The sequence below is a fragment of the Platalea leucorodia genome (assembly GCF_965183815.1).
Source record: "Platalea leucorodia genome assembly, chromosome: 4".
In the NCBI taxonomy this organism is placed as follows: domain Eukaryota; kingdom Metazoa; phylum Chordata; class Aves; order Pelecaniformes; family Threskiornithidae; genus Platalea; species Platalea leucorodia.
This window is the reverse complement of record NC_138826.1, coordinates 61,625,356-61,652,354: the sequence shown is the minus strand read 5'-3', so window position 1 is coordinate 61,652,354 and position 26,999 is coordinate 61,625,356. Positions and strand designations below refer to the sequence as shown.

General features: G+C 42.5%; 1 protein-coding gene across 2 annotated transcripts in view; it reads right to left on the bottom strand.

The window, feature by feature from the left end:
- Window positions 1–388: 388 nt before the first annotated feature.
- RESF1 (retroelement silencing factor 1) overlaps window positions 389–26,999 on the bottom strand; it is a 33,454-nt gene continuing 6,843 nt past the window's right edge. Inside the window, exons 3-6 of one of the 2 annotated variants that reach the window (XM_082309686.1) lie at window positions 13,051–13,132; window positions 3,607–9,026; window positions 2,739–2,813; window positions 389–1,534 (exon numbers count right to left, since the gene is read on the bottom strand). In XM_082309686.1, coding sequence (XP_082165812.1) covers window positions 1,392–1,534; window positions 2,739–2,813; window positions 3,607–8,986 — 5,598 coding nt within the window. In that variant the 5' untranslated portion in view covers window positions 8,987–9,026; window positions 13,051–13,132 and the 3' untranslated portion in view covers window positions 389–1,391. The remainder of the gene's footprint in view (window positions 1,535–2,738; window positions 2,814–3,606; window positions 9,027–13,050; window positions 13,133–26,999) is intronic. The other variant, XM_082309687.1, reaches the window with a different exon arrangement.

Genomic DNA, 26,999 nt, shown 5'->3' with positions numbered 1-26,999 from the left:
TAAGTACTCATGCCAACAAATTCCCAACTCCAAGTCAGAGCAGGAGGAAAAAAAAAAAAAAAAAAAAAGATGCTGAAGAGAAAAATATTCCCGGTGTGTTTTCTGAAGTGTAAGTACATGCTGTTAGGAGTTCACTAGAAAAAGCTTGGACTCAAGTCCAGTTCTCACTTGCAACTATGAAACCTTTTAAGAAGGAAGATCTGGCACTTATTTTAAACCTCTTTTTCATCTACAGGAATATCTTTGATGCCTTTTAACTAACTGTAACAAACACAACTTTATACTTTTAAGTTAAAAAAAAAAAAAGACAAGGCATAGCCTTCAAAAGTTTATTTCAAGTATAAAAGTTGTTCAATGAAATATCTACAGTTTTTACTTTCAGTATAAAGGTTTAAGCAGATAGAAAGAATCAAGTACTAAATTTCTGAAAAAATATGATTCAATTCAAAATTCTGAACAATAATGAAGAGGCACTTAAACAAAAGATATCCAGCAACAAATATAACTCTTATGTCACAGTGAATGTGTAGTCAAACATTATCTAACACTTTATAAACAAAGAAATTGATTACAGTCTGGTTAAAGTGAGCAACATAGTCCAGACAAGAGTGAATTCAAACTCCCTGCACTTCAACAATCGCACTTTTCTTTCAAGTGTAAAGAAAGCAGAGAGAAAGAAAACCAAGAGAAGTCTTCAGTCAACTATCAGTTTACAGCATTATGTTCAGATGAAGAACTCAGAGTTCAATTTGTACAAAATCCACAAAAAGAAATGTAAGAAAACTGGGTAGCAGCATAAATACTTCATGGTATCCCCTGATCCGTATGTTTGATTTGAGGGTTTTATCTTTGTGTTCCCAGTTTAAAAAAAAAGTTTCTACAAAAATAGAAAGCCTTGTTAGAAGCACAAGAATCAGACTAGCATAAGTAGAAAATAAAGGTGTAATGCTTGGGAATCCACTGCAATCCCTTTCCAGTAGGAATATTTTTCTACTGACAGCAATGGAAAGTACCACAAGTAGAAGTTCTCCAGAATCAGAAAAGAAAACAGACTATGACAATTTAAATGAGTTTGAGTTTTTCTTGGTCAAGATTCAACTAACTCCTGTATCTTTAAAAAAAAAAAAAAAGAAAAAAGGATTCAAACATGCCAAAAAGAAACAACACATTTGACAATGGCATTTTCAGCACCAAAGCATATTTGTGCAATAAATACAGAATAAGATCTCAATCATTCACAAATGAGGCAAATAGGGGAAAAAATTGCCAACACGCAAAAAAAATTTTTTTACACAATTATTCAGAAATATGAAGTAAACAGGAAAAAGCATTTTAGTGTTGGCATATTTTTCCCAGTGATACTGAATAAGACCTATGATACAGGAGTGCTATCAAGGCTTTTGCATCTTCTTTTCCAGATACAGTTTCCTGTAGGTCTGAAACATCTCTTTTGAGTCTTTGATTGGAATGTGAAGAGCCTCGCGATCTCCATCCAGGATCTGTATAGCGGTATCAAGTGGAATACTGTCCTCAGCTGAAAGACAGACAGACAAGCAAGTTAAAGCAAAAGCCTAAGAGTCTCAAATGACTCTACTCCTTATGCATGTGGTACTTAAGGCCACCCACTGTCAAAACAGATGCCACAAACTTCCTTCCTAAAGCACCAGGCACCCCAGATTTAAATCAGGCTCCAATGCATGTTTAAGCACGAAACGGTCATTTGGGTGTCTTCATAAGAGAGATTTCTAAGGAGTATCAAGAAAGGTGTGAATGAAAATGTGCATTTGCAAAAGTAAGAGAAGAAACAAGAGGAAGGGCTAAAAGAATGGCAGACGCCAATAGCCAAGGACACATTCAACAGCAGTAAAAGATGTAAACATTGCAAAATGTGTTGCTTGCATCAAGCCCACAACACAGATAACTTGTCAGCACAGGACTTGCACTCTGATAAGAAGAGGATGACAACAAGGTTACAGCATGCTGAATGCACCATTTTGCTTCCTGTTAGACCAGTAGGAAAACAAGACTATAGCTAGAAAGATACCTAAAGCAAAGCAAGAAAGACAGCAGGGAGCAACCTCGCCCAAGATTTACAAGGGATGGAACAACCAAGATACTGAGAGGAAAGATGCCACTGTTGTAACTGCTGACTCCTAAAGGGTACAAAAGACCATCCAAAAAGTAATTTGCCAATCAAGAGAAACAGGGAAGATATAGTAGTGGCACCACTATGTGTGTCATACAATTAATCCTGTCCAGACTACTGGGACACACAGGTCCCAGTACTTGTGAGCACAAGTATATGTACAGACAGCATCAATTTACTGTGAAAGGCAAATAAAATTAAAAAAAAAAAAAAATCACTTTCTGTTTTTATAGTCTCATGCTAGGTTTTGTTACATCACTTCCTACATTTTAGAGTGGGAAAGAGCTCGCTTGGTCTTTACCTACAGTTTAAAACTGTACTTCAATCTTGTCACCAGTGCTACCTCTGATTCAACTGCACACACATATGCAGAAAAATTCCAATAATCTCCAACAACATATTCTTATGGCAATAAAAATCTCCACAAATCTTTGAAACTCATATGTCTACTCTACAGTATCCATTTCAGCCACAGAGCTGGTAAAGAATAAGTTACAATACTTCATTAAGATTTGCTACTCTAAAGGAACACTTAAAACCAAGCAGAGTATTTAGCTTCTATTTCAAAACAGGTAATCAGAAGTCATTTCACCTGTAGAGATCTCTTCCAGCTTTTTTTGCTTCACTGGATCACATTTTAACCAATCTTCTTTTTTACTCTTGACACCTAAAGAGAAAATTTTAAAAAGTGTTTTTGAGGTTCCTATATCACAAGTTTTGGTCTCTATTCAGCATCAAGTTTTAACACATATACTAGCACATGCAAAAGGAAATTTCCTTTGGGTGTGAGAATGACTGCAAGGGCTGGTATATACAACCTAAGATTTGATTTTATTTAAAATCAAATATAGCATTTGACACAAATATGCCTCACAACGCACCACATAAAATGTCAAAAGATTGGGGATAGGAAAGAAGAGGAGGAAAAAAGGCAGCTTAAAGCAAAGATGGCAAAGGTTACAGAGACTGCGTGCAGGATACGTCTGGCCCAAGCCCTCTCTCTTCCTCAATGCTGCAAAAGATCTCTGCCTCCGCTGTCTACCCAGCCAGATTTATACACAACCAGCTGAACACTGAATACAAATCACATCACCGTTGGTAACTATGCCAAAGGAATCTGCTTCCTACAAACAATCCAAGCTATCTTCTGCAAGTAGGTTAGAAAGTCTTCTCACGAAGTTACTTGAAACTGCCATGCTCTAAACTACTCTAACTGTATTCTGTAAAACTTAAGGAAAAAGAATAAAACATTAAATTGAAGGAAAAAATCTCATGTTCTTTTTCAGCTTAACACACAGCTGCAGTCTGTCAGAAAGCTAGCTAAGCTATTTCGACCTTCACCTTCTAGAGTCCCATGTTTTGACTGTCTGTAGTTTGTGTAACATGAATGGAAAAAGGAGTACATACTTTTTACTTACAATTAATTTACTTACAAATTAATAATGAAGACAGCATCATACCTGCCACAGGGCCTTTCTCTCTTTCCCGGGAATTCTTTGCAGCTAAGCTTTCTTCATCAGTGGTTGGATTTCTGAACAGTATCTCTGGACACAGCTTAAATTCAAGTACTTTGGGTTTGCATGATTTCTCAGCTTCTGAGACAGGAGCATCTCTTTTCGCATCTGGGCTGTTTTGTGTCACTTTGGGCTTTCTATGCCAGACGGGTCTGACAGGCGATGTCTCTAATTTTGTCAGATATATGCTTTCCTGTGCTGTACGTTTAAACGCAACTCTGTTCAGGTAGTGTTTTTTTGGTTCCTTTTGAAGATGCAATTTTAATCTGTTATTTCTTCTATTGAAGTATAGCAGGCTTTTATCAGGAAATGTTTTCTCAGAGCACTTGTCTTTGTTTTGACCATCGAGACGTCTTTCTTTGTTAGAAAAGTAGTTTTTAGAGATGGTAGAAGATCGAGCCCTTTTTCTCTGTAGTTTAAGCACAGAGCGATCTGCTAATGAACTCTTCGGTTTCCAGCCATTTTCTCCATTCAATTTTTTAGCTTTGTCAGTATTTATCACGCAATTATGTGAAAGCTGCTTGGAATTTTTTGCTTCAGATTGTTTCAGTCTTTCCTCTTCCACCTTTGTTTTCTTAGGGTCTCTCTTCCCAATCATATTTTCCTTCCTCTTCCGCTTGTACAACTGCTCCTGTTGGATGAAGGATGAAGGATGAACTTTCATAGATTTATGCTGAGAATACTTGTGGCTTCTTGACTTTAACTCTACAGTGCCAAAATTTGGGAACTTTATAGCATCAGCACAATAACTATTCGGCTTTTTATGTTTTATTTCTGCTGATAATTTGGCTTTCTCTTTGATGTTAATTTCTACATCTTGCCTGAGTATCTCCTTTTGTTTCCTACAGTTCTGTTCTTCAGCTGAGTTCTCTTCACAGGTTTTAATTTTTTGTCCTTGATTGACTTCAGCATGCTTAATTTCAACAGTTTCTGACTTTGTAAACTTGTGAACGTCTGCTTTGGATTTCATGGCTAAACCTGTTTTGGTTTTATCTTTTGAGAAGGACTCCACTTTGAAAACTCCCTCTTTCTTTTTGGATGACTTTGTCAGGTTCTCTGCATCTGCATGACCGGCTTTCTCTGACAACTCTTCTGAGACTGCGTGAGGCTCTTTTTTGTCAGAATGACATTCTTTGTCTAACAATGGCGTTCCTCTGTTGATTTGCAGCTCTTCCTTCCAGCTGCTCCTTTTAGATTTATCAACATCCTGGTTTTCAGAGGAATTAAGCGGTCCAATTTTTTCCTGTTGTGTTGTAAGCGGCTTGTGTTCATTATCCACCTTTAGCCTAGCTTTTTTGTTCATTACAGAGGTGTATTTGCCAATGTCTTTTTTATTTTTGCTAACACTGTTTGGGATTTTTTCAGAAATTGGCAGGTTTCCCACTGCACAGTTGCTCTTTGTTACGGCATCAGATTTTGCAGAGCTAGTATTTTCAGCTTTTGAAAGTTGATCATCATTTTTCTCCGAACCAGACGTTCCAACTTTAGAAGTACACTGTGGCATTTTACATGCTACAGAGAGACAACCCACTACAGAACAATCTTTTTTTTTTTTTTCCCTGGGGTTGGAGGTATTTTGTGGGTTTTTTTCCTTCTCGTATAGACTCTGACTAGGCTGAATACTGCCGTCAAGGTTCTCCTCCTCAGCTGAAGCCTTTTCTGACTGTTGGCTCGCTACTCTCTTCCTGTCACTAGAGGAACACCGGTTGTGTTCAGGAAACAGTTCTTGCATCTGATCAGAGCTTAACACTGCAATTTTTATCTCATCTACTGCGTCCTTCAAACAAGAATTCTTGTCACAAATTTGAGTCTCTTTTTCAGGTCGATTCTCCATCTGCTCAGCCACAGAATCATTTTGTACTGGTTCTTTTGTTAGCATATCGGCACCCTCAATGCCATATGGAAACTCTTTCACTAGTTCAGACAGCTGATTGTTTAGATATTTAATAGGTTCTGCTCCAAAAAGGTTCACGTCTTTTTCTGTGCTATTTTTACTGGACATGTAATTTTGTTTACTGTTGTCTCTTGGAACAGTGAACGTATTTGTTTCAGCGGTTACACTGATCGAGAAATCTAGCGAATTTTGAGGTAACTCCTGGTTCATACTAGCAAGATTTTCCAAGTAATTTTCAGGATACTTGAAAGATGCATTGAATGACATTTTTTGTTCTGAGGTGGAAATTGTTTTAAGAGGATTGCCACTGCTTTCTTTCTCCAAATAACTAGTTGTGATACCATCCAAAATCTTACCTGCTTCACTCATGCAGCTTGATGAGTCTTCCAACATCTTTTGCAGCAAGCTCTCTCTTTGGGGAGTGTTATTGCTCAGCTCATTTTTATACAAGTCCAGCCGTTGCTCCTTTTGCCTTGGGTCAGATGCATTTCCTTCTGATGAGGTACCATTTAATGCATGTGTCCCAGGGACTGACCTGAAGATACTTGCTATTTGTGGATTATAAAACGTATCACCTTCAACAAGAGAACATACACCAGAAATACAAAACATCTGTTCTTCCAACACAGCTGTGGCTGTATCTCCTGTCTCTAACGTAGCTTGCTTGCCTTTATGGTCTCTTATACCTTCTTGAAAGATTTGACTAGAAAAATTTATGCCCAATTCAGGAAGAGGAGGTTTGTTTTGTAATCCAAGCTGCAGATTTTCTCTGGCATCTTGTGCAGACTGACTAACTTTCCTTTGGTTTTCATCATATGAATCATTTGCACTCACGCTGTTTTTTACTACTGTGTTTCCATCAGCTAATTTTGTCTGCTGCAAATGTGAGTCCACTTTCTGTACCAGAACACAATCACTGGGTGATGACCGAACAGTTGCTATTGTTCCTTTCTCTGTATTTACCACATTTAATTCATTCTTCCCCTCTTCTTGCAAGCTACATGGGCTTCCTGAGTCAATCACTGGATAGGTGTTACCTGCAGATGTCAGACATCTGTCTGCCTGCTCACTCTGTGTTCTCTGTTCAGAAAGTACTAAAGGAGAGACAACTGCAACTTGGAGTTCAAAACTTTTTACCAAATTGCAACTCAGTGTATCAAGTTTTTGTCCTACAGGAGCAGTTGTTACAGGCAAAATTGCTTCGTCTGTACTAACCAGAACATTACTTTGTTCTCTCTTTTTTGTGTTTTGGCTGTAAGGTGAAATCTGATTTGCTGTGGGGCTTTCATTTGACTGGCTATTTTGCACACTTACAGAGTTCGACGGATGTTTTCTCCACAAGCCCAGGCATGCAGTTAGCTCTTCCACAGAGTAACTACAATTGCTCTGTTTAAAAGATGTATTTTCAGCAAACGGCATTTTTTTCTGAGCTACATCACTCTGGAATTTAGCTTCACCAGATTTGGTCGTTTCTGATACAGGAGAGTTTGCGTGAATCATAAATGCCTGCTCACCTTCCAAATTTCCTACATTCTTCTCACTAGTGTCTTTTATTAAGCTTCCACCTGAGACAGATGTATCTACCAACGGTTTTTCACTACACAGGAGATTAGTCAGTATTTTATCAGCAGTAGCACCAGCTGTCTTCTCTTTCAATAGATTTGTGCTGCTCAATACAAACTGAAGAAATGATGAGTTCTCGGGGCTAGCTGGCACATTCTTTGATGCAATTTTGATAGAGCTATCCACTTGACTAAAACATGAAGCATTGTGCAAGGATGTCACAGGTTTTTGAGAAGAGGCCAAGGCATATGCATCCCTTTGTTCCAAGACGGGAGTGCTCTCAGGATTATTTAATTGAGCTGGAACTTTGCTCTGAGAGAGAACAGGAGCAGAGCTTGATGAAAGGCTTCCCTGCTCCACCTGAGGGTTACTGTGAGTCACCTCTAATCCTTTGTTATCAGCACTGGCTACATTTTTGTCATTTCTTTGTTCAGGTGAAGAGTTAAGTATTGGACTCTCTGTCCTTGCTGTTTCAGATGGGGAAGGTGGTATATTTTGGTTGGGCACCCATGGAAGACAATTAGCAAGAGTATCTTGATAACTTGGAGTAAGTGCGGGAGTACTTTTCCCATGTTCTGAAACTGCTAAGAGTTTTCTTCTATAGTGATGCATCTTTTCAAGCAGGAGACATTTTTTTTTAATAGTGAACAGCCTTTCAGCTTCCCAAGCTAGTCTGTCCTTTGTAACTGTTCGTCTATCTGCTGCTGCTGAAGAAATTTGAGAATTAATAGGCCCATTCATTAAACTACTAGTCTGGCTTTCTTGAACTGAAGCAGGATCACTCAGTGGCTTTGAAGCAGTCACCGAAGAAAGAGTTTCCATGTCTTGCACATCATACAATTTTTTGGAAATGCCAGGGGATGGCACAGACATTTCATTAAAAGGCTGATTTGCTGTCACATTTCCACTTGAGTTACAGACATTCCTAACTGATTGACTGACCTCTCCAGATTGCTGTTTCTGACAGTGTTGCTGAACACTGTTAAAACCAGAAGCATTTTTTTGATCCAATGGGTGCCTCTGTTGGCTAAGGGTGTATCCATCAGGCACATTTTGAACTGCCTGTGGTACACCTATTGAAGATTGTGCTGCAGCTCTTGAATCACAGTTGGCAGGCAAAAAAGATGGTGCAGAACATCTGCTAGGAGCTTCTGATCCCATCTGATTTGGTCGATATTGTAGCAGCTGTACATTTGCTGCAGAATTTTGATTCAATGAGTGTAAAACTTTAAACTGAGTGTTGGGATGATATATTTGGTTTTGGACATGTTGCCCAGATGTACCAAGAGACATAGAATTATTCTGGCAATGAATGTTACTTTGATATAACATTGTAGTTCTCATAGAATTACGCTGCGGCATTTGTGGCCGCACAGTGTAACCGTTTGTGGTGACATACTGAGGTTCCTGAAGTATGTTCCTCACATTATTACCAGCGTTCATTTGAGAAGATGGGGGAGGTAACTTTCTAAAGGAATAAATATAGGCATTAGAGTTTGGCCAAGAAGTCTGACTCATCTCTGCCTGCAAACGTGATGGCTGATTGGGAGCTATTAGTACACAGGATGGTGGGTGTCGATCAACTGGATATTTCGAGATAAAAAAGTCATTACCAGCTACAGATTCTCCTGGTAAGGCCTGATCTGAAGTTTTGAATCCTTCAGCATTTACAGGAGGGAAAGCAACATTGGTAGTTGGTAGATACACCATTTGGTTTTTTCCAGCATTAGTGCACGCATTTTTAGAGGAATAGGCATTTGTCTGAGGAAAATCACGTGCATTAGAAAACAACGGAGTGTAACATGCTTCTTCACTTCGCAGGTTCTTCTTTGCATCAGTATTCTGGATTGGTCTTGCATTCCAGTCCATCTTTTGTCGATTTCTTTTTCTTCAGCCAAAACACAAAATGCTAAAAAAAAAAATAAAAAAAAAAAATCAGACCTTAATGTTGTGATCAAAACCTATTTCACTTACCAAGAAGTGATTTAAATGCACTATGAACAGAACCGTTGAACTTAAATTGCTAGGTAGAAGAGCAATTCCATTGGCATATCCCATGGACATTGATGTTGTCAATGTCAAGTTGCATAAATTATTTCCTGGAACACAGTTAAGGTACAAAAAGACAGAGCAGCAACTAACAATTCTATTGACTGTCTAATGAATAACAAAATCCTCACATTATTCTGCTAATTCTACTGTCATTCAACTTTTTAATTGAACAATAGATTGCTATATTTACCTTCTTGTCCAAAAATGATGGAAAAAACCCAATGTATTTGTATAACACGATACAATGAGCAATGCTTAAGAGCTGAGCTTAAAATGCACCTACAGAATATAATACAGGTCAGAGTTTTCATACAAGACAACTGGACTTCAATTACACCTTCAAATACAACAAAAAGAAGGAGAAAAATCAATCTGGATTCAGTAAAGATCTCTCATAATAACATGGCCCACTTGTTTTTATTTTACATATCATTTGCCCTTCCCTGACACTGTGGGCACTTACTAATTTTTGAGAAACATGGGTCTGTGACTCTAGTTAACATATGTAGCTACAAGCAAACCACTCCTAATTCTGTTTGGTAGCATTAACTTACTCAGCATGGAGATGACATCATCACCTCTGCTATTGCAGTAAGTACACCTCCAGGAGGTGACAAAGTCACAAATCTCTAACTCTTCATGAGTTATATCCCAGAATTTACACTGATTACCAACAAGCCCAACTGGATGAGCATGTTACTTCTGACTAACCTCTGGAAAGTTGTTAGAGACAACATCTTCAAAGCCAAACAGTATTTCAGTCTTCGAAAATGGGAAAGTGCAAAAAAAATGACAACCTACAAGCATGAATGCTGTTTGCATCTCGGTAAGTTCCTCTCAGTATAGTCAAACCTGTTGCCCCAAAAGCAGGGTCGTTAGCCCGGTGTGCAGATGCCAATTAGCACACAGAGCAGAGGTATTTTATTTCCTTCATATTTGCGCAAAGATGGGTGCTAGGTGGCAGTTCTGTTGTCCGATAAAGTGGGGTCCAATATCCAGTGTGCAGTGACCAATTCACACACTGAGTCGAGGTATTTGTTTGTTATCCATTTTGCGCAAAAAGGGGTGCTGGGGGCAAGTCCACAAAGCTAGCACAACTCAGTGTACCAGTTGTCCATATTTATACACTTCCCATTTATGCAACAACCTAAGGCTTATCAGTTGTTTCTTCTTCTTTTCATCCCTTTTGCTGATTCTCCCACCAATTTTATCTTAGTACTTTTTATTTAGAATAACGACTCTCATCAGTCTGTAACGACCCTTGATTCTTAGCAGGCTATGACGACTCTTATCAGTTAGTAACCATTTTCAAGTATTCCTAAGACAAGCAATAGTTAGTCATCAGCAGTTCCACAAACCTAGCATACCGTGGTTAACATACAGTGACATTTTATACATTCTGAGTAGCTGTCATCAGTGTTTTTACAATTCCATTTATTCATCCTTACTTCTATTGGTTCTCATAAACCTCGTCTCCACTTAAAGGTACAGCGTGTTTTAAATTTACAGCACATGCCCAGTAGGTAGGGGTCTTTGCTCAGGCCGGAGGCTCTACTGCTGGAGGTGTGGGTTTTACTATGTTAATTAGGACAGTTCACTCATGGTTCAAGTGATTCGCACTTGGGCTTTATCAGCGGCCTTGTTTTCTCATGCTTATCTTGGTATTTCCTTGCTTGACTGTTTTATGGTGTCCTCCCATTTCTTCTCTCAGGCCAGGTCTTGTTAACTGCTTACAGAGGTTGATTAACGTCCTCTGCCTTAACATCTTTTGCCTTATTTCTCGCATATCTCCAACAAATCCCCTCTTTGAGACTTAAAGTCTCACCTGAGATCCTTTAAGTCTCACTCACTTTTCATAATATAGTTCTTCTATCCTTTTCTCAAATTCTGCGGGGTTTTCCCATGCTAATAAATCTAGTTCGACATCTTCTCTGTTTTTCAGAAAGAGACTTTCAGGCTTAAGAAATTTATCTCCTTTTGTCATGAGCATGAACATTTCGGGTGATTTCATTAGGGTTACTTGCTTAATCAAGCACCAAACTTTAAAATACAATATAATTACAAGCAGCAAACATAAACATGTTAGTGACAATAAAACCACCATGGGATGTAGCATGTGATTAAAAGTGCCTGTTGCCATGGGTGACCATCCAAAGAGAACTTCCCACCGTTGATGCTCTCCATCTTTCCTCACCCAATCTAACACAATGGATTTCTTCTGTGTCAGGATGGACGGTGATTAAGGTTTTTTTGTCCTTCGTCTCAGGCACGTTCTAGCAACTGGCGTAAAAGTTTCTTTACTAGCGTGAGATTCATCCCGATGGGAGTAGGTAATTGTTTTTTGACCAAAGTATAATTGGACTGTAAAAGCTGACAAGATGTGACAGGAGCTGAATAGTTAAAATCACATCCTATAGTGTTAGTAAAGTTACAAACACAAATATTCGAGCGGTTATTTATCTCAGCAGTGCTATCCTCTGTGACTATAAAAATTGCATAAAGTCCTTATACATATACATCCTTTCCCAACGTATACAAGTACAGTTTTAGGGTTCTCTGCTGGACATATTTTGAAGTGACAAACATTTTGCTCAGTGCACAAAATCTGCAAAAGAGACAGCAAATATTTTTTCCGTATTTCTTCTCCTTTAATTCACATTTGATCGCCTCATGTGCAAAAAACCGACAACAACCTACAAGCGTGAATGCTGTTTTCATCTCGGTAAGTTCCTCTAAGTATGGTCAAACCCACAAAGTGAGGTGTTTGTTCTGTCCTAGCTGCAGAAATCATCAGCAACTGCTACACAGGCAACTGCCAATTCTTCTTTGATGACGCACAGAAAGGGAAGGGAGAGACACCCCCATTGAATGCAGGAGTAACGGCACAGCTCTTCAACAAATCTATCATGGAACTAAAATGCCTACACCTAGACTTCTCTATAAGATAGTTTTAGGCATGTCTCTGGCCTCTGTCTTATGTAATGTCCCTGAATCACTCTGTGGAGACACCTCACATTCACCTCAGAGATTTGAGGGGAATTTGGGCCATCTATATAAAGACCAGTAAGTTCAACTGTTACGGGTTTCTAGTCTAGAGGAAAAGGAATGATACATCCAAACAGTGGAAGGCTACACTTCCTTCAGTTTTCTGAAGCCTTAATCTACACAAAACATCTAAATTCATTTCTGATAGGAAAGACCTCAGTTTTTATTGGCAATGTTTGTTATGGATTACTTCTTCTTAGAGGCCCTCCTCTAGGAAATACATAGAGAGGAAAATAAATGAAGCCTAAAACACAGAATAAATTGTAACAGGCTTTTGATCTATTGGATTAGGTAAAACATTCCAGCAAAGATTTAACACTTCATTCACTGAACACTGTAACTTAACATTAAAGTCTGTACACCTGCACACTGGAGCCGGAAAACACCTGAACAGGGAAAACATAGGGAGAGCATGAGACTCAGCAATGTTGTGCTGGACTCGTGAGAGGCAAACCAAGATCACACTAGCAGTTGACTCCCAGAGGGTATAGAAAGCACACCCAAAACCAGTTCACTGTCACCAGGCAAGAGGATAGTAGGACATGCAGTAAAGACTCATGAGGTTACATCCCTTGTCCTACACGTTGCTGGAAGAGAAAGTTAAGACAAATGCAGCAGGAGGCCGCAGAACCATGGTGTGGGAGCTACTGCGCTGAGACTGGACAGTAACTGAATGGCCAACCCCAAGCAAACATTTACCATTTCTGCAGAGAGCAGGTTGGCAGTAACCAAACTGCTAATTTAGCATTCCTATATTTAGCATTTTGATTAAATGGTAAATGCAACAATAGAGCAGGTAAGACACCTGCATGGTGATCATCAGGTAAAGTACTCACCTGTCAATCAGTTTCTGTGATTCACCAGGGAACACGGACAACCATTCAAAAGGAATGAGCAACTGCAGAAGGCAACAGGTTGCTGAAATGAAAGGGTATAAAAAGATAGCTCGCCAACTGTCGGCTAAGACCAGCAGCAGAGGATCACAACACTGAAAATCCCCACCACCTGAAAAATCAACAGTTATGGAGGTAAACATCCTTCTCCAGGCTATGTCAACACACAAGGATAGGTGTTCCTGGAGCCCCCATGCCATAAGCATGGTCTCTTAAGAGCCAATACAAGGATCTTCTGGACCATAAGACTGGGAGAACTTATTCTGGGCTTGCTCCTATAGTCAACCCCTGACAAATGGGCTGAATAACAATACCTGGTAAGGTCAGAATGCAAGCATGCATTCTGTGTGTGTGCACGTGCCAAAGACCAGTTTATCTGGACGGCATCTGCCCAAAATTGATCAAGTAAAAAGGGAAGATGGTTATCAAGCATCAACTGATGGGGTTGAAGAGGAATACAATCATCACCTGGATTAAGCAGTAACTAGGAAGTTCAGACCCTTTTGAAACAAAGAAGGATTCAATAGAAGTATAAAAGAAGCTTGAAATTTTCAACAAGAGGAAATCACCTTGGAGTCAAAACAGCAGTAGTCAAGACCTGTGTGACACTGCCCAAAGTCACCCTGCCAACATCACCACCTCTACCTGTGCCAGATAGAGTATCCTCTCCATCAGATGCTGCAAGGAGCCCAGCCTGTATCCAGCTAGAGGACTGACAGTGCAGGGTGCAACAACCAGGGACCCACACCTCAGCTGTGTGCATGCAAACTCATGGGATGCTTTCGCACCAGCATGGGGATCAGTGGGTTATAGGGAACAGCAAATGTTCACATAAAGCCAGAGCAACCCCATCTCCCACAGAAAGTGTGTGTAAAAGAGGGCTTGTGCTTGTAACCCATACATCAGGGGAAGGTGGAGATAGAGGGATGCATGTCACAAAGAGAGAGATTAGCACTTTCTGGGTTAAAAGAAAGGTCTTTAGAAACAGCACGTGCTCCCAGAAACTGTAGATGCTTAACATTTTTGAAGTGTCACATTTTGTGGTTTATTTGTTATATTACCAATTTTCATTCTGAAGATATAGTTGAGTGATTGCCAGTTAATTACATGTTCTTAATAAACTCCTTCAATCCTGAATAAACTACATGAACAGAATAGTTCTCTACTAGTTTACCATAACCATACATTACTGTATTTGTGCTTTTTTTTTTATTGCAATTGCACACTGTAGTGCCTGGACTATTAAAAAAAAAACAAAAAAACAACAAACCAAATGTTTGCATAGTCATGGTCTCTGTCCTCCACTAGGTAACACTGCTATACATTTGCTCCTGCTAAGAGACTGACCTTAAGCAGGATTACTGGAAGGAAGTAAACAATGTTCACCTGGACATTAGTGACATCAGTAACCCAAAAGTACCATGAGGAAGTAACCAGCAACAGCAGATGAAAGGAATGATGACAAATATAAAGAGTATTTGATCAGGTGACCCATTTAACACTGAGACCAGGAGACTAGTAATATAAATTCAACACAAAGCCAACTCTGTGAAAGATCCTTTGATCACTCTGGAGAAACAGCCACCAGTAGACCTCACTGCTTTTCAAAACCATTGAAGTTTACTTCATCCAAGTCCACTGATAAGGAGGAAGTTAGCATTGTACTCTGAGTTGAACTGTGGTTAGCAAAACTGTATTTACCAGTGTGACAGCCAACATAGTAGCCCTATGTTGGAGATTTTTTATATATATATATATACACACACACACACACACACACACCCCCTATATCAGGATAGGTCCACAGGAGCTTGACTCCTCTGGTGTAACTGTAGTAGGGCTTGTGGTAGGTTGACCTCAGCCAGCAGCCAAGCACTCATGCAGCCACTCACTCACCCTCAAGCAGGACAGGGGAAAAAATTGGAAGAATAAAAAGTGAGAAAACTGAAGGCTGAGATAAAGAGAGCTTAACAGGTAAAGGAAAGTGGAGGCAGGTGTGGAAACAAACAACACAAAGGAAATCACTCACCACCTCCCACGAGCAGACCAATGCCCAGCTGGTCTCTGAGCAACAGCAACCTTGGAAGCCAAAGCCCCTTCTTCTTCCAGCTGTTTTTTTTGCTGAGCATGATGTTATACTGCATGGAATATCTTTCACCAACGTGGGTCACCTGTCCTGGCTAGCTCCCCACGTGTCCCCTCCCAGCCTCCTGCCCACTCTCACCCCACTAGGTGCGGGGACAGAGTGAAAAAGAGGAGGCCTTGATGCTGTGCAAGCACTGCTCAGCCATCACCAAAACACTGGTGAGTTACCAACACTGTTTTAGCCACAGATGCAAACCCCAGCACAATACAGCTGCTGCAGAGAAAATTAACTCCATCCCAGCCACACCCAGTACAGGGCTGCAAACAGCCCTGAACAGTAAAGCTCATGGCTGATACGCTTTATTTAGAACTACTGTTTTATTAGTTTTAGATAACAGATACTTGAATTAAGGGCTCATCTTTTTCCCTGGCATAACCACTTCCATGCTAATCAATCGACTCTCCCAGCACACCATGATGAAATTCAGCGTGCTGAAGGCATTAAAGGTATCAACTGCTACAAACTGATCCTTGTGCTCCAGCACCACAGCTGCCCTGGGACAAGCTGGTGGAGAACACAGCACTGAGGCCGTCCTACAACAATCTCCCCACACCACACAAGTATAAATAAATTAATCAGGGACACAAATAGTCAGGAAGTAGTACATGGCGTAGAAAGCAATGAGAATAAAAGTAGTTCATCTGCCTCAAGTTTGCAAGATGATGATTTAAATGTAGGGGTTAACTAATAAACATACTACTTATTTCCATTTAGGTATTGAGCCTTGTCTGTTTGGCTATGTACAGACTGACCTAAACCTGCTCTGTGTTTTTAGCTGGCCAAAGAAGATCTGGCTTGAGCCTGGAGGTAATTGCAGCTGGCATCACATTCAAGCCAATATGCTTTGCTGATAATGGTGCTATGCATTTCATTTACATGTGGGAATTTAAGTTAAAACCATGTTTTGAGCTCCCACTTTTTTTCTTAAATCAAACTGGACATAAAAGTTTATTTATATATACATATAAAAAACTAGGAATGTAAACTAAGAATAAGCATCTTCAACTTAACTGAGAGTATCTTCGGCTTAACTTTTCTTAGTTTACTCATGCAATCCTACATGTAGGGCTTGTGCATGCGACTAAGAGCCACAAGTGCACTCAGAGAGTGCAAAAATGAAACCAGTGTGAGGAAATCAGTTCAAATGGTGCTGTCATGGTCAGACCTTCTGCCACTATCTACCTGTTGAAGGAATAAGGTTTCAAGGCACAAAGTGAGGTTTATTGGCATAAGGCACTCATTAAGTAGGTAACAATTACACCACACAGCAAGTGAGGACTATCGCTTCTATTCCAAATTCCTTATTATCTACCTAATAGGTATCACTCAGTTCCCAGGAAAGTATCCTCACCCGGCATCCCAAGTAAGGGGAGATCACCAAGGCGCAGGCCAGACGTTCCTCAGGAGTACTCCAATTGGGCTCTCGGGGAGCAGTTTACACACCCCTCTCCTGGGTGCTTTCTGTGGTCACTGCCTAGCAGCGTCATTTCGCTGTTGCCAGACTGGCCCAGGGCCCTACTCAGTCTGGATCGTCTCCTCAGAGGTGCCTACACATTTGGGATCTCTAAGGTCCTGCATAGCAAGCATGCAGGCTTAAGGTCCAAAGTGAGCGAGAGCGAGCCAGCTTCACTTTCTCATATGAATAAAGCGAGAAGAATTTATACCTGTCCTTAAGTTTGTGGTGAGTGGAGTCAGGGTCCCTGGTGTGGGATTCAGACCTGCCTCCTCTCCCTCTTTCCTTCTGCTGTTTACATTGATTCTTATGGAGTCTTTTCAGATTTACATGTGTTAACAGACGAGGCTCTTCACTTGGAAGCGGTGTTTGGGGCAGCACTGGCAGGGAATCAGGGTTGCTGAGAGTCCTGGGCTGAGTCAGGGAGTGGTAGATGGCAGCTTCTCCTGGGAACAGAAGGGAGACACCAGAGAGCCATCACCTTGGAAAGGCCACCCAGGGCAGGGGCATCAGCAGCTAGCAGCTCTTGCAGCAGCTAACAGCTCTTCCTAGCTCGCTCCAGGCACTTGTCCCCGAAGGAGACTGTGGTACCGTGCCTGGAAGGGGAACTGCACCATGATGCGTCCCCAGCCCATGCCCATCACAGGTGCTGGGATCCCTCAGCTGCCACAGCAGAGGGTTCAATTGATTCAGAAGCACTTGAGCCTGACTGCCCATCCAGCCCATTTACTTTTCTTTATTGCCAAAGACTCCTGCCCGCTCACCCTCAGGTGTGGCTGGGCAACCCTTCCTGCTCAACCCTTGCTGCTTTGGATCTGACCTTCTGTACATCGGTGGATTGCCTGGGAGCAAGCTGGAGCTCTGCACAAAACCCCACAAAATATACAAGACTAACAACATCAACAATGCACTTAGTTGCATCACTTTCCTATCTTCCCACCAGAACTCTGTAGCACAACCAGGAGAGAGATCAATTCTCTGGGGCAACATCCAGTTTTAGCCCTCCTTCCACATCCCTGCTTTTTCAGTTTCAGTCATTTGAGATTTCACAACTTCTGAAAAGAACACAGTATTTCCATTTCAAAGAGAAACTACAAAGAGACTCCATGACCGAACTCTTCTCTCATCTGACACCCTTGGGGGGGGTGCGGCACAAACATCAGTCCTGGTATTGCACAGCCAGGACACAATCACCACACTTTCCCCCACTGAGTCACAAAAGGAAGGGGTGAAAATGTGGCATTAGTATTGTATTATACGGTATTTCCAAAAAGAAATGGCACAAAAGGGAGAGGATGTGGGATGCAACGCCTGGCTAGCAAATCCAGATAGTGCTTCCACAAGTCAACCATAAAAGCAGGACAGTCCAACCAGAAAATTTTGTACTTCCCAGACACACTGGCTGGTCAAGTCGCTCATCTGAAGAAGCCCCACCCTGCTTTCTGCTGGCCCGCCTGATAGCCATGCTCATGTAAGTCTTTGCAGACCCCAGTATTAAGTTTTGGATTAAGTTGGATTTACTGAATTAAGTTTAGCTCAGTATTAGTGATTTACTGGATTTATTGCCCTTTTGACCCAGATAAATGTACTACTGATTAGTATTTGTTACTGGACTGTTATTTTGAGATAAACTGTTTGTCTCTAAAGCTGTTGGTCTGGTGTCTGTTACCATATCCTGAATCTGTAACCCTACCAGACTGCCTCAAGCCCCTCCACTCCGATGTCAGCAGAGGGATGCAGTACACGGCATCGTGCCTGGCCTCAGATAAGACTCTTGCCACTGCCTATGTTAGAAGCCTTCAGGTGACTGTGGAGAAATGAGCGCACCACATGGTCCCCATGGTGGCAGTATCTGCCCGGGAAAAACTTGACAGGCAGCTGGAAGCTGCCTAAAAGGGAGTTTCTGAAACAAAAATACATAAAGCTTTATATATTGATCAAGACAACTGGGACAGAAATATTTAGTCCCACTTGACTTCAGACAATTATGTCAAATTCCTCCCTTCCTGAAGCTTGACCAGCCTTATGAATCAGACCAACTATTAAAATTGAGTATGATGGTAACGGAGGCATCCCAACTGCATCTCTGTGTGCTCTTTCAAAGGCATAGACCTAGCCAAATTAAGTGAGCACTATCACAAATCTGTTACTGTGGGTTACTTAACCTGTCTTGCAAATATGTCACATGACAGGGGATACCATCTGAATCTCAGAAACAGAAGCCTGCACCCTCCTTTAGGGTCTGGAATCCAACTACAAACTCCAGTGGGAAATATAGACTCTATCAGGCACCACTGGCATATGCTCAAAGATAAATGCCTTGAGATGACTGAGGCCCCCCACTCTTCCCTGGCCCAGTCCCACAGATTTGGAATTAGGCACAGGTAGACTGGTTATCAATTACACTTTAGATGTAGCCCCTGTGGCAGATGAAGCCCAACTGGGTTGTCATCCCTGTGAGGCCCAGCAGCACCCGCTAGTCAAGAAGGGCCCTGGTCCACTCAGAGCCCATTAATGTCAACAGGCACTAGCCTTACAGGCACAGTGCCCAGCACCACATGGTCCCAGCTATTAGTAAAAGAGTAAAGAACCCTTATCACTCTCTACAACTACCTGAAAGGAGGTTGTAGCGAGGTGGGGGTCGGGCTCTTTTCCCGAATAACAAGCAATAGGACAAGAGAAAATGGCCTCAAGTTGCACCAGGGGAGGTTTAGGTTGGATATTAGGAAAAATTTCTTCACCGAAAGGGTAGTCGGGCACAGGCTGCCCAGGGAGGTGGTTGAGTCCCCATGCCTGGAGGTGTTTGAGAGACATGTAAATGCGGTGCTTAGGGATATGGTTTAGTGGTGGACTTGGCAGCACTAGGTTAACGGTTGGACTCAATGATCTTGAAGGTCTTTTCCAAGCTAAATAATTCTATGATTCTAAAGTTAGTTTCTGCTATGCTCATTCTGTCATCCTCCCTCCTCCTTGAAGATACAGCTACAGTTACCACTAAACACCCTCGTGTTCACTTAAAAATCTCACTAAGCCTGTGCAAAACAGCCCTGATCCAAAGGGTCTTGCAGCATGGAAAGCCTCTTTGGCCCTGGGCGCCCCCAAACAGGCAGCCCACAGAATCCCAACATCTGTTTTACTGGCTTTTGCCAACAACCCCCTCCCCATGCCACACCTTTTCCCACCAGAGCCTTAGCAAGGGCCCCAGTGCCCCTCCCACCACTTCATCACCTGGAAGCTGGAAAACCCCCAGCCCCTGGTTACCAGACAGACTTATCAGACATACAATTAGCACCCCAGGGGAGCCAGTCAAAACCTGCTGATCCCTCTCAGGTGGCATGGAAGGTGCAGCTTACAGGGACTTCCCATCCAAAGCTAGATGCCACCATCAACAATACCATTATTTGTGTGTCCTCATGGGCACTCAAAATTCTGCCTTCCGTTGATCACACTGGAGGGGACCACTTCCCTCACCCTCTGCAGTAGCCCATGGGTTCACAGGAGCCCCTTCAGCCCTTCCCATAGTCAGTCAAGTGCGACGTCCCTAACAGACAGACAAGCCTGAGGATCTGCAGTTTTTGGGAGGTTCTAACATCCATTGTGGAGTAACCCAATGCAATTCTGGTCAGGTCAGAACAGCAGCAGTTTATTACTGTAGCTACAGGGTACAACACAGAGCAACAGCATGACAGCCTCTGCTGATACACACTCTGCCCAGCTGGGGCAGTGACAGAGTTTATATACCTCTGGGTTACAAGACTTGTTTTTCACAGAACTGCAGCTACGTGTCAGATAAGCATGATGTAGTAAGTTACCACAAAGAACGGTAACATTGGGATTACTTCAGATAAGCTCCAGACAGTACATCCTTTTACAAGTATTTCACTCCAATAATTGAGTCACACTTACTCAGTGAGGCCATTAGGTAACATTGCAGATATTTCATAACTAACTAGAGAGGCCTGCAAAGGCCTATGAGGCATTAGCTCATTTTACTTCCACATATGGAACTACTCAGAGACCAGACCTTCCACGATGCTCAAGGGAAGGTAGAGTCGTCTGGTACTTCTGAACCAAAACTCCCCCTAGTTTGGGTACTTTGAGAAGTACCTCCCCTACCTGCGATGACCCATGCTGTTAACACCCTGTGAACTTGCAAGCCCCAAAACTCATTACAAAACTTCTCACAGAACTGGAAAAATAAGGAGTATTCACTGACACCCACTCCTCTTAACAGCCCCATTTGATCAATGCACAAACCCAATGGGTCTTGGCATCTGACCAATGATTACCAAGGCATAAATTCTGCCTCCTCTCTGCCTCATACTGCAGTCCCAATAGCTGCTGAAGTAATCAATTCCATTTACCTTTCCTCTTACATATGCATAGAAGGTTTGGACATTAAAGACATGTTCTTCCAGTGTCCCACTCACCTGGATGACCAAGCTCACTTCGCTTGTACTCGGAATGGCATTCATTATACCTTTACTCATTTACCTCAAGACTATTGCTATAGTCCTACCATTGCTCATGGTATCTTAGCATCAACATTAGCTGAAATTTCTCTCACTCCTGATGTCTCTCACCACCTGTATATTGATGACATTTTCCTAGGCAGACAGACAGGAATCTGTTGCACAAGATATGATCCCCAATTTCAGCCCTCAAAGAACACTGGGAACTTTATATTCCTCCTGGTAAATGCCAGGGTCCTTCCCAGAATGTAAGGTGTTTGGGTTCTTTTTAAAGAAGTCTTCTTGTATGCCATCACCAAAGTGTCCTAAAAGTGTCTTGCAATCTGTTTTTTTTTTTTGTTGGTTTTTTTTTTTTCCTAACCTACTCCTTCCTCCAAATGCAAACATTGGAGCCTCCTAGGCTCTTTAAACTTTTGTTATGACAAGGCATGGGTTTTAGTCAGCTAGGCCATCCCCTCTATTCCTTGCTGTGCACACACTCCACCTGGGACTGGAATGAACAGGCCCCAACCTTTCTCCTACAAGTATTCAACAGTACTGGTATCTGGGACCCCTCACTCCTTCTGGTGGACTAGAACTCAGGGTCCAGCACAGTGCAAACTGCTCGGTGGTGACTGTTCCAGGAAATAGGTCCCAAGGACCCTACCCCTAAACCAATCCCTTTTGGCAGCAAGGGGTGGCAAGACGTGCAAGCCTCAGACAGGAAATGGGAGCATGCTTTACACGACACCTTCCTTGTCCTTTCTGATACAGACAAACTCCTTGTGGATCACCCCCTTACGCTGAACAGTTTTATAATCTATTCTTTGTAATGTCCTTCACACGTTCCTTTCCCTGAAGGACATGCAGAATCCATTACCTTTCAGTGTTGGGTTCTCCGCCATCAGAATCCAGCCTTTAGGCCCCAACCATATGATTCTCACCTCCCTCTCCTCCAATTTCAGGTGATCCCTCAGACTCGCCTATTACAGAAGCCTATCCTTTCAACACCCCACAGAAGGATGTCTGGTTTACAGAAGCCTCCACAATCCTTCACCGTAATTCCTGGCTTGGGCATGCCACTGCTTTTGATACTGCAGATGACCGAGCTGTTACACCTGATCACCATGACAGTGCCCAGATGGCTGAACTCTTGGCCCTTTGCTTAGTCATTCACTCCTCTGACGACCAGGTCTACATCGACTCCTGGGCTGTTTTTGCTGGGTGCACCCACTGGCTTCCCTCTTGGAAAGCACGCACCTTCCACACCCATACTGGGGAAATTTGGGGCTGACTTCTTTGTGAATAAATACAGGATTATGCACACTCATGTGCTTTGGCTGTCGGCCATGTTGATTCCCATTCTGCTTGCCCCATGGCCAAGGCTGTATGGAAGGCCAAGCAGATGTCACTGCTGTGATCAGAGGGGTGGCAGTGGTGGCAAACACTGGCACCTATGATAAAGCCAACCGCAGCCCAATAGTAGCAGATGAAACTGAGGCAACTTTAGCCAAAACCTTCAACCTGGACCACAGAACCACTGTGGCAGCTCTCTAGTTGCACAAGTGTTGGGGTCATCCTGCTGCTAAAGCTTTAGTCAGAGTTGCAGCATGCTATGAAATAGGTTTTCCCTCAGACATGGCACAAAGTGTTACACAGGCCCAAGTGGGGAAGAACTGGTCTCTTTCAGCGATGCGCTACCCACAGCCAGCACTATGGAAATACTAGCAGACATTATACTGGTCCAATAATCAGTGTGCCGTGTGCCTGTACCAACCCTTTTGTGGCATGTCCCTTACACCTTCTCACTCTGTTGACATTGTGTGCCTTTAGGTTAAAGCTTTAATCACTGAATTTAATACTATTCTCTTGTCTGAGTCCCACTGGTACTTCCCTTCCTGAGCTCACCACAACCAACCCTCCAACTATTCTTCCTAACTCACCCTCAACTCCATCCCCCATCGTGACTGAAGCCCCAGCCAAAAAGCTACACCCAATGACTACCTCACTGCAAAATCTTCACTTTCCCTTACAGTTATCGTTACTTAAATTGGGGTTAGGGCAGTGGTTGACCGCAAACACTTTGCCTTTATGGGAATGTCCAAAACACAGTGATTGCATGTTATTACTACACCTTTAGGGGTAACCCAAGTGAACATTTCCTCAGCTCTGAGCTGCCTTCAAGCCCAACCAAGGGCCCAAGCTGCAGCAGCTGTAATCTTAAGAGAAGGTGAGAGCAGATTCCCACCTGCTGAAACTCACAAAAGTTGTCCAGAATAAGACCACTGAAACCAAATGACACCTGCAAGCCTGGCAGCTCTTGGTAAACTTTACATATAATGCAAATGCAGACTTAGCTGTTGCCTATGTATTGACCGTAGGAGACGCTACTACTGAACGAATCTACCCTATCATATCTCTGGCTTTACACCAAGACGGATCTGTGATCCATCCCATGTATAATCGACAACAGGCCTGACAGAGAAATAAAGGATGAAAATAGGTAGACATTGAAGCTTGCATCCCTGATCTAGGATGGGGCTCATGTGTGAACGGAATTCCTCTGGAACCTCCAATATGTGCCTTAAGTCCCCGAGAGGAGTCTGACATTTCTCAGTACACCCCAACGAACACGCTGAGACAGCACTCGTCTATGTCAGCGATGGCTGTGTATATTTATGATCATGAATGTTCACTAACAGCAACTGGAGCTTTGAATTTGAGGTTACATCCAGCTGCAGTTTTGTTAGTTTTGACTTTATTGTGTTTATTGCTTATAATCATTCTGTATATCAAAGCTGGGCAAATAATGAAACAAATTATGTTAATCCAACGTGTAAAACATATGCAATTAACTGATTCTGTATGTGCAATGCTATATAATTAGCATTAATTGTAACGCTTAAGCTAAGCAACTCATCAAATAATTGTACCCTTACCACTGATCTGCAATACACCGCATATTTATGACAGAGACAACAGGTAACCGTACTACTACTCTATGAACCAATAAAGTGGATTGACTGTAGTCATGTGTCAGAGTGTGACAGATACACTCAACTCCTTGACCAAACTAGCAATAGTTTGGTTCAGGCTCCCAAGGAAATAAAGGCCTAGGCCATGACCGGGTCAAGAACTTCTCTAGTTCCAACCTGTTCTTTGAAAATCCGCACAGGAACAAGGTGACATGGTGAGCTTTGATGCATATGAGCTGGGAAACCGGAACACCGATCATGTGATTAACTCATGAATAGCAGGTGGTTCTTCCAAGACTAATTTGTCAAGGAACAAACAAAGTTGTGGGTACAGGGAGTTTCATGCTTACCTTCTCCACCACACGTAATTTGACTACAAGCCAACCACTTTATTCCATAAATATGGCAGCCTGAGTGAGCCTTTTTGAGCTCTCCCTGATAAGCAGCTGGCTGCATGGCACTGATCTCCCCTTGAGTTGGGATGCCTCTCAAGGTTACTCCTTGAGGCTGAGAGACCCCTTACCAACTGCAGACCTTTGGTAAGTGACTGATACCATGCATAACCTTGTATCACAGGGCACTGAGATCTTATATTGGTATTTCTGAATTATTATATCTTCTGTAAAGAATAGATTGAACCTTGCCATCAGACTTTCTTTAGTCTCACTGTTGCAACATCTTACTTCAAGAAAACCACTTTTGCTGCTACCTCCGGTGGTGGTTCTTTACGCAGTCTAAATCTCTCCTGTGACAAGTGTAACTTAGGCACCCGTGATAGTTACAAAATACTCATTATTAAAAGCTTCCTTTAATTGGACCAAAACTCAAAACACCAAACATATGTATTTCAACGCCAGTCACTCTGATCTTGGTTGTTTCCTACTTCTCCAGGACATGGAGTTCAGCAAACACAACCTTTCAAGAACTGAAAGTACAAAAGTTCAGCTGCAGGCCAGCAAAACTTTGCTCCCCCGTTCTGCTTCTGGACTTCTAGTAGCCAGCATCAGTTAACTGAAAGCATTAAAATTAATTTAGTATTTTTGACATACGGTATCAGAGAAAGATTAGAGCAGCTTGGCAGACCTGCACCCGTGGCACGAGATGGCCTGACTCAACCAAACATGCCCAAAGGAAAGAGTACATACACACCAAGAATTCTCATTTTCCTCAGTTTATAACCGTATTTTAGATGTCACAGTAGCACCAGCACACAGGGATTTTCTTGCCACAAGGATTCTTAGCAGTTATGTAGAAGATAATTTGTTAGAAATTACCTATATCTCAGATTGACAGTCAATCACAGGGTAGTTACAGTAACTTTAAGCATATGAAGACTAGTCACTTCTCTTTGCAGATTGCCATCCCACCATTTCCAACTGTGTATTTCTCACTTTCACCTATTGGCTTTGCTGTCCTAATGCCATCTGCTGCTAAAGATGAGCATTACAAAAATGGTTATTGGATGAGCCTGTTTTAGTTTTACGCCCATGAACTTCATGTGGAATCCAGCTCTTCCTCCCAGCCTTCCTTTGTGTTCTTAGCATTGTCTCCTCCAATCACCAGGTCTTTTAATGTGACTTTATTCAGTATTATCCAACAGTATTTCTGACTTAGTTTATTAGCAGGTTTTTTTGCTTGTTTTGGGGTGGCTTGTTTTTTGTTTGTTTGTTTAAGTGAACACACTTCATTCTCAAAGTCCTCAGGGCCCAAATTTAGCACAGTGGGAAAAGCGCTCAGAACAAACAGGACCTTTTCAGAACAGATGAAGAAACAGGGCAGAGATTTTTCCACTCAAGTAACAGCCGTTAAAACAAAACCCATCAAAATTATGCTCTTCAAATTATCTCATTAGCACAGCCCTGGTGCTTGTTAAGGGATGTAAGTGACCACCTCCAGCAGCTCTGTGGCCTGGTGGTTCCTCCTGCCCTGAGGCTGGAGCCCAGCCTGGAGACCTAGGTGTCTCCATTGCAGGCCCATGGACAGAGCTGCTGCTGCTTTCCTGTTCGCACGTTCAACCAGTAGCAAGGCTGAGCATGTATCCCAGAGACACACGCAGGACATTGACACAGACAGCCACAGACAAGGTGCTGCCTTCGACAGCACCTACACATATGACTCACAAAATAGAAGTATAGACAGAGAAGTCCCTTTCCTCCTCTTTGACTGGTCAGGATTGAACGTCTCTCTAAAACCCACACCCCCCCACGCTTTACAGTGACAAGCACACGCACATTCACAGATCCCTCAAGTACCAGTATGGCCCCTCTGCCCATCCAATACCCCTGCATGGATCCCAGGCCCTCTTACCCACTTCAAAGGATCTCCCACTTGCTGGGTGGTCCAGCTTGGTGCTCACTAATAAACAGAGGCACGTACTTGTTTCATAAGCATTCCATGCTCACGGATCCCCCCAAATACCAGCATGGACCCTCTCCCCATCCAACACCCCTGCCTGGACCCAGGGCCTCCTACCCACCAGCCAGTCCACCTTGAAGTCTGCTAGCAAATTATACAGGCAAACCCCACACCCGCCATTTGCAGAAGATAGGCCCCACACACCCTCACCAGCAGCCAGCATCAGGCACATGGGCTGTGACCCACAGTCCCACTCCAGCCAGCAGCACTGAGACCCTCACTCACTCCACTCGCCCTGGTGAGGCTCCCACTCACTCCAATTGCTGGCACCACAGGCCAGGGGTTCCTGCACCCCCAGTATGACCCCAGCTGCTGGCACCAAATCCACTCACATCTGTCCCCCTCATAGCTGGCAATCCAGACAGAAAATCTGTGGGACCTGTGGAGCACTCCCAAGAGCTACAGTCCTTCCAATTACTGATGCTAAGATACCCTCTCGCTCCAGTTGCTGG